Below are 8,315 nucleotides of genomic sequence, written 5' to 3'. Positions count from 1 at the left end.
TTTATAATTTCATAATCACTCAAATTGATGGCCAGAACAAGAATGCTGCCATGTAAAACGACATACATACATAAGTTTTGGAACGAACAGAAGTAGGTTTTTCTTTTTCATCTGAAATTACTGCTGTCCATCCCATGTGTCTGTTGGTTTGTCTGAAAACAACAAGCCCAAAAAAGCTGCACAACTTCAGGCGTCGATCAATGAAAAGGTGGCTCTTGAGTGCAGAAGAGTGCATCATTGAGGTGGAGGGCGGGCTCGGCTGAGGTTTCTCGATGCGGTCGAGCAGGCACTCAATGTGCCCGGCGCGGCGCGGTGCTATGCGTGTGTGGCGTGCTGTCGACGGATGCGCCGCGCCGGTTGCTCCGCCGTCCCGCCGTCGCCGTCGAAGCCTCTATATCTATATATACGTAGATTACATATGGAAGGAGATGGAGCGGCACCGGGGCGCCCCAACCCTAGCAGGCCTCGGCTCCCCACCACCTCCCTCCTCCCCAGCCGCCGCCGGCGTGTGCCGCCAGGCAAGGCCCGCGCAGTGCCGGCGGCGGTGGGATTTCTCTCTGGCGGCGGGCGGCTCCTCGGCGCTCTGGATCTGCGTGTGGCGGCGGCTGCATGGGGAAAGCTCCTCGGTTCATGGCTGCACGGGGCAACGATGCAGCTCCACTTCCTGCATGGGCGTCCTGCTGCGGCGACTTGATGGTCGGGCGGCACAGCTCTCTCACGACAGCAAGACTGCCCTCTGCTGGATGGGCGCCTTCGTGCGACGCCGGCTTGTCTCTTGTTGTGGCTTGGCTCCGGCTTGCTGCAGGGCGTGGAGGCAACAAGGTCGCGGGCTCCAGCGACTCTGGATCATGGTCTGTTCATGACCGATCCGGCGTGGTTGCTCAATTCAGATCTGGACGGCTTGGCGGTGGTTATCCAGATTCGATCGATTGAATGGGGTGTCTGCAGACTGTGTTGCAGTGACCTCTTGCGGCTCCACAGCGATGGTGGTCACCGAGGGATCTTCGGGAGGGTTAATCTCTCTATGTCCAATGGTTGACTTCGGTGGTGAGATGCAAACTATAGACGTCGGTTTGACGCAGAGGAATGGCTGTGCAGTGGCGGCGGTCATCGTATGTAGTTGCTGGGATTACGGAAAAGTGGTGATGACAACACTTGAGTGACTTCGAAGGTGGTGCTGTGAGCACTCGGTCGCGAGATCCGGGGTGAAAGCCTAGGTTGAGCTGAGCTGGTTATACCTGGCAATGGCGATGTTTTTTTTACATCGTTACCTTGTTGAAGGCATTACTCGGATATGCTTGCACTGATTCTTCAGGGTGAAAATCTAAATTCAGGCCTTGGTGGTTGGATCCGGTGACGGCAACACTCAAGTGTTGCTCCCTTCTTAAAGGCGTTACTGTTGAAGAACCTCGTTGTCTGTGTGATGTCATGAGATGATTGGTGCGGATATGGTCGTTGATATAGTTTGCCGATCGTGGATCTGGTCGCTTCGGGTTTTTCTTTTACTCGCCTACACATAGCTTTGGTCTTATATGACTTTGCTATCTGGCATGTTTTTTGGTGTGCGTATCGTGATGTTGGCTGTGTGCATCCTAACTATGTAGAGGCTGGATGTGTGTTCTTTGGGTTTGTATCCTCTTGATGCTTCTCTTTGAGCTAATAAAATCCATCCTTTATCGAAACAAGGAAAGGGATGATAGAATCCTTCTCCTTCTCTGTCTCTTAGTTGAGTTCCACGCGGGAGCCAGGCCACTATAAATCTGATAAGAGTCCGTCTCCACCCAGGCCTTGTACAGATTGCACAGTAGATCGAACCATATTCAGCCTCCACCGGAAGCGGGATCCAATTCCAAGCCGCCGTATATCTGCCCGCTCCGGCGGGCCGGCGGCCACCAGCTCCCAGCCAGGAGAGATGAAGCTCCCGTCGCATCGCAGAACCACTCCCGCGAAAGCGTCGGTGACCAAACCGTTCGTCAAGGGCGCCCCCCGCAGGCGCGGGTCCTCCGTCAACATCCCGGTGACGGTGAGTTCGTCCTCCTCATCATTTTCTCTCCGCTAGAGATTGATCCTCCTACACCATCACTCGCAAAAGAAAAAAAATCTCTAAATATATTTCGTTTCTCATGAAAGTATATATCCTTCCTTAGCAACCAGGTGTCAAATTTCTTTCAGACATCATCGAGATTGGATCTTTGAGTACGTATTATCAAATCTATGTATTTGTTTTGTAAAATAATTATCAAACCTTGTGTTATCTTAATCAGATCAAAGCTGCACCTTTGCGGCACTAAACAAATTGTATCTCTGAGAGTATCAAAAGTTGCGCTTTTGAGACTATCATCAATATACGCATATTCAGTTCACCCTAATAATGTGATGCCAACTCTGATTTGTTTCGGAGCCAAATGCAGAAAGTCAGTGCAGATGATGTGATCAGCAGCTTGCCCGAGGACATCCTGCTCAACATCCAATGTCCGCGATGCTACGAGAACCAGCATCCTCTCAAGACGGTGGAGTCAGCTTTCTGCCATGCTCCCACGGCTTTCAATAACTGCTCAAGACGTCCTGCCCTCGAAATCCAAAACCGGCACGACTAATAAAAAGACAACAACTAAAGCCAGCATATCCAAAGATGTATTGGTTCGGAGGACCGATGCAGCCGTGGTCAAAGCGGCAAGGAGCATACTGGCACGCAGGGATCTGGGCGGGCGCTCCATCCGCCTCTTCAGCGCGACGTTCTACTTGAGAGACGATGCCCCCATGTCCGTTGGGTGTGCCGTTGGCAATGCCATGGCGACATGCAAGATTGACAAGACCGAATTCACAATTCTGACGGAGAAGGAACGCGTAAAGTGCACCGCTAATGATTTGGTGAACTACGCGGCACGGTTCGTGTCATTCTTCCAAGAGTGTCCTCATGCATTTGTTGGTCTGACGCGCCTCTACCTAGAGAATCTGAGATTTGCTGAATCTGACTTTGTCTCCAACATCATCATCACTTGCAAGCAATTAGAATGTTTAAAATTTGTCAATTGCAGCACAAAGAGTTGGATAACGCTCCATGTTGAACACGCACAGCTCAGTGAGCTCAGTATTGTCAATTGTCGATTCGACATGGTGAAGCTCACCTGGCTTCCCAAACTCACCCGATTGGCGTTTGAGTATTGGATGATGTCTTTCCAAGAGCCACCACTGTCAATTGGCTACGCGCCATTGCTTAAGGCTCTAACCCTTTCAAATGTTTATTGTACTTGGCACAAAACGGTCGAGATAAGTAAGTTTCTTTATGAGACCTCTATTCAAGACCTGAGGGACCTGAGGTTGGGGTTTAAATACGAAAAGGTAAGTCAGGATGATTGCTTTGTTCTCTTCACTTGTTCTCTACTCATCCTATTACGTACTTATTGGCGCAGATTTGGGTTCAACCAGAGCGTCTAACCAAAAGGTTGACATCTGTGTTCCAGCAACTAAGGATTGCCAATCTAGTTGACATCCCGGAAGGGTACGATCTCACCTGGACAATGTTCATTTTGGAGGCGGCGCCGTCCCTGGAGGAGCTATATATGAAGGTATGTTCTTACCTAAAGCTTGTTCTTTAATGTACGCCTGTGAAATTAACCTGTTCCATTTACATTTGTCCTATGGGTGGCATGCATGTAGGTAATGCATCATCCATGTGAAATGCAAATGAATCCGGAGATTAGGAGGGAGCACTTGTATAGCAACAATAAGGGTGTTGAGTGGAAATCACCTACATCAAACTTCAAGCATCGCTGTCTCACCAAGTTCATCCTCTTCGGCTTCCAAGTTAATGACTACATGGTGAATCATGTTAGGCGTATCCTGAAAGCAACGGTGAATCTACAGGATATATATCTGTATGACAGACTGATTTGTCCTAAGTGCCCAGCGAAGCAACGTTATGCGCATGTGTATAATACACGGGTATGTGACACGGGCATGATAAGGTTCCCACTGACAAATGAGGAGCGGCGTTTGGTGCAGCAGCGAATGTTCCGGCGCATCGAGTCACTTGCTGTAATCCACTTCCTGAGGGCTGATGAAATAAGGGATGAACACTGGCCAAGGATAGCTGGAGACTCCCTACGTGCTCGAGAAGATAGCTAAAGGTTGTTGAGGCAATTTATTTAGTACCCATCGGTTGGACTATTTGTTCGGTTTTTTTGTTTGATATGCTTTTGTAGTTGCAAAGGCCTTGTATAAGTAAAACCAGTTAAGGTAATTGTGTCACTATTGTCCATGAATTTGAGAATTTGATAATCCAGTTAAATGTCAGACCATGTCTGTAGAGTTATTTTGATCCGATGATCTGGGATGGCGATGAGTGCACTAGTTGATACCATTCTTATCTATAAAAAAGTTCAATGTGTATTTAAATGTTCATCATGTAATAATTTAAAAAGGTTCATAATGTTTTCAGAAAAAATGTTTAGCGTGTATTTAGAAAAGCATGGTGTTTTTTTAATATTCATATTCTAATTTAAATGGTTCATAACATGTTACAAAAAAATGTTCATCTCTATTCAGCATCTATTTAAATGTTCTATCCGTATGAAAAATTGGCATCATGTGTGATAAAAATTGTTCATTGTGTATCTAGAATTATCATGTATCTACAAATTGTTCATTGATTTTTCATAATTGTTCATCAAGTATTCAAAAACTTTCACCGAGTACCTGAACTATCATTGTTTTATTAAAAATTGTTCATCTTGTATCCAGAAATTGTTGACTGTGTATTTAAATAATGTTCATATTCTTTTAAAAGTTGTTCATCATGTATTAAAAATTGTTGGCCATGTATCTAGAAGTTTTTTCGTTGTGGGAACTACGCGTCAATATGTGGGGCTCTTTGTTTGAACCTCTCCTATCATGTACGAACGAGAGCACGCCGAATTCTACAATTCAGGCTTTTGCTGAATTGAGTTAATCACTTCAAGGCAGTCGCTTGTGATTCTTACAATACGAAGTAGCGGATCATTCACAAGTGAAAAGAGCTTCACAACATTCAAGAGCCTTCGAATGTTATGCTCGATTCTCCGAGGGAAGGAGCATTCCTGCCTCTTGCAATTACAGCAACTGAATCATTGTTATTATTTTTCCGTATGGCCACATCAACATTAAGTTTGGCACATACTAAGAAGACTAGGCCCGTAAGGGTTCCTTTTTTCTGGTTTTTTGGAAAAAAAATTACCGTGTTTCTTTGAACGACACGTGTGCAGCCCTTGTCTAGCTCTGCGTCTGCAGCCCATCGTAAGGGAGAGCTCCTTTCTCTTTTTTTAATATTTATTTGACTGGCCCGTTTGCATGGTCAAATTGACGTGCCCGTTTCAGATTTTGTGGGTTTGCTATGTTTCACGTGTCCCTGCATGGGCATGCATGTCGCTGGGCCAGTTCACATGACCCTTCTAGATTTCGTGCGTTGGTTCTGCTCCATGCCGCATGACCATGCATGTTGCCACGTTTGTCTCACGTGCAGTTGACTAGCAGTTTACCCATGGACACGTTGCCTTCTGGACCTTTCTGGTGGGCTTCGTTTTTGTTTTTTCTTTTCTTTTGGCTCCCTATAAGTACTTGTTTGCCTGGTGTTCGTTCACGGCCCTCCTTTTGTGCGTTCTTCCTGTTCGTTTGGTCGTTTGGTCGTTTGATCTGGGCTACGTCTAACCCTATCCGCCGCCGCCGGGCCCGTCCTCATGGCTAGCTCCACCACGTCGCCGACCGACGCTCCTCTCCGGCGCCAGATCCGGCCGTTCCAGGCGCATCCCCGCCGGATCCCGGTGGCATACCCCCACGACACAGTCCCCACAACCAGGCCTGATGCAGGCATGCAGCCTCCTCGCCGGCTGGAAACGCCACCAGCCCCGACGGCATGGACGTCGGTGCTCACCTTGCCGGAGCCCACCTCGTCCTCTAATTTGGGCTGCTTCCAGCCGGTCTACACATGCGCCCATCAGTCCAGGAGTCTCTCTCGCTGGGAGAAGCCAGAAGCCCAGAACGTGCCAAACGCTTATCAAATCGCCAGGTGAGTTCGAAGCTGGCTTTGAGAATCTGAATTTGTGGACTTGGCAGGTTGGGAAAGGTTCAAGTCGATTGGGTTCTGTGCTTGGTGAGTTCTGCTCTTTCTAGACTTTTTTTCAGCCAGGGATGATTTTGGCGATCTTTTTGTTGTATTCATGATGTTGTGCGTTTTTAGATCCGAGGCCGGTGAGGCGGGTCGGCGGTGGCAGGAACGCCAAGAAATTCGTCGTGGGAAACATCCAGTAGATTCATCGTCTGGTGAGTGTTTGGCTTGCTTGGTTTTTTTTTTTACAAAATATTGTTGTCTGTTTGGTTTCTTTTTTCACTCTCTTTTGATTTCATATTTAGCACTTTTTAGATGATCTGTTGACTCATGCAGTTGGAAGGAATGTTCGGCCAGCACTATGCAGATTAATTGATCCTTGTCATGTTGCTGTTAAGAGTTGCATCTGATGTGGATGTTTTGTATCGTTCGTATTTTACTACTGGTTGGTTCTTTATAGGAAGGCAAGAATTTGGTATAGAGATCATAATATATCTTTGTAGACCGTAAAAACATCAATTGTTCTGGAAGGTGACATAGTTGTTTACAGGCATACGAATACAAGCTATTTTGGCCTTGAGTAGTCTGAATTTCTGCAGATGGCATCAAGGTTTGGAGCAACAATAATACCATTTGGATTGGTTGGAGAAGACGATATATGTGGTGTAAGTGGAACCTCGAAAAATATGTTAGCTTATTATGTTATCCCCTTGAGTATCTAATGTCTAGAAATAATGTTTTTCACCTCAAATGTTGTTAGACTACAGTGATATTCTGGGGCTCCAATTTTATGATATCAATGACTACCGGACTTGCGGGCTATGCCTACGGCCCAGGGCCGTCGGCATAGGTCCTTTGCCGTCGGCATAGATCTATGCCTACGGCTGCCGTCGGCATAGCCCTGTCGGCGTAGATCACGTCAGCGTAGATGTGTCAGACCGTCGGCGTAGTATAGCCGTCGGCATAGGTGCATATGCCGACGGCCGTGTGATAGCCGTCGGCATAGTTTAGCCGTCGGCGTTGTTTTCCGTCTGACGGCAACGGGCGGCGCTGTCAACAGCGCTGGCGATTCAGGGGACGACACGTGGCGCAGGTATGCCGACGGCTTGGCCGTCGGCATAGATTTTCCATCTATGCCGACGGCATACCTACGCCACGTGTCGTCCCCCGGCTTCTCCTGGCGGCAGAGATATGCCTACGGCAAAGCCGTCGGCATAGATGTTTGCCGTCGGCATAGATTTCCATCTATGCCGACGGCTTTGCCGTAGGCATATCTCTGCCACGTGGCAGCTCCTGGTAACTCCTGGGCGTATATATGCCTACGGCAAACCATAGTTTTTTTCCCTGTTTTCTCTTTTCCAATTCATTTGATAGCATTTCAAAACAGAACAATATAAAATTATGTAGAAATATGACAATTCATCATGTGAACATACTCAAGTTCATCTAAACATACTCAAGTTCACCATCATCATCTAAACATACTCAAGTTCATCACATCATCTAAAGATCATCACCGACGGAAGTTCATGAACATAAAAGTAGTGCAAGACATGAAACATGATAAAAGTAGGAATATGAAAGGCATGGCACGATGGCCACATGCACGGAATCATCAAGCAAGAGCACCTTCGCCAAAACCACCACCTCCGCCAAAACCACCACCACCTCCGCCAAAAGCACCACCTCCGTCAAAACCACCACCACCACCTCCGCCAAAACCGCCATCGCGACCACCACCACTCTGCCAGATCGGAGTGGCTGGGGTCGACGGAGCAGGAGTCGAGCCACCGGTCCCCTACATGTTTCAGAAAACATTCTAACGGTAAATATGATATGATAGTGTTTCATGAACGAGAACTAGTTTGCTAGTAGTTAGGCAAATGTACTAACCGGACCATCACTGCTTAGTGCCACCCATTCATCGAACGTGGGCACGTGTGGGGGTTCTCCCGCAGGTGGTGGTGGGGGTCCCATTTGTGGTGGATCCGTGCGGTTAGTCCAAGACGCCAACATAGCCTGAATGTTAGTTAAACAAGCAAACTAGAAGATCAGAAGGAATGAAAGTGCAAAAATTTAGGTTGGTTTTAAGAGGGCAAAACTAACCGTCATCATCTGACGGTTGTAATCATCGTTTGCCTTCACTCGTTTCAAGTACTCCCGCACCTCGAGATTCCTATGCTCGACAAACTCCTTATATGCCTACATAATTTAGGTTGTTTTTAAGTGAGCA

At 47.3% G+C, this 8,315-nt stretch overlaps 1 protein-coding gene across 1 annotated transcript; it reads left to right on the top strand.

The window, feature by feature from the left end:
- Positions 1-2,405: 2,405 nt before the first annotated feature.
- Positions 2,406-6,285, top strand: LOC125517090 (uncharacterized). The gene is made up of 5 exons (XM_087530994.1): positions 2,406-3,342; positions 3,414-3,569; positions 3,661-4,038; positions 6,091-6,127; positions 6,215-6,285. Exons 1-5 carry the CDS (start codon positions 2,530-2,532, stop codon positions 6,283-6,285), a joined length of 1,455 nt encoding a protein of 484 aa, XP_087387120.1. The 5' UTR covers positions 2,406-2,529.
- Positions 6,286-8,315: the final 2,030 nt, after the last annotated feature.

This window comes from Triticum urartu, chromosome 6A (assembly GCF_056163025.1).
Source record: "Triticum urartu cultivar PI428250 chromosome 6A, HENAU_Tu73, whole genome shotgun sequence".
Taxonomy (NCBI): domain Eukaryota; kingdom Viridiplantae; phylum Streptophyta; class Magnoliopsida; order Poales; family Poaceae; genus Triticum; species Triticum urartu.
Note: the sequence above shows the minus strand (reverse complement) of the source record. Positions and strands in the feature narration are given on the sequence as shown.

Bases quoted from the DNA above. Each gene is read 5' to 3' on its own strand.
- LOC125517090 (XM_087530994.1), top strand. From the start codon at position 2,530: ATGCTCCCACGGCTTTCAATAACTGCTCAAGACGTCCTGCCCTCGAAA. The intron at 3,343-3,413 runs GTAAGTCAGGAT...TTATTGGCGCAG, and splicing joins TGGGGTTTAAATACGAAAAG to ATTTGGGTTCAACCAGAGCG. The intron at 3,570-3,660 runs GTATGTTCTTAC...GCATGCATGTAG, and splicing joins TGGAGGAGCTATATATGAAG to GTAATGCATCATCCATGTGA.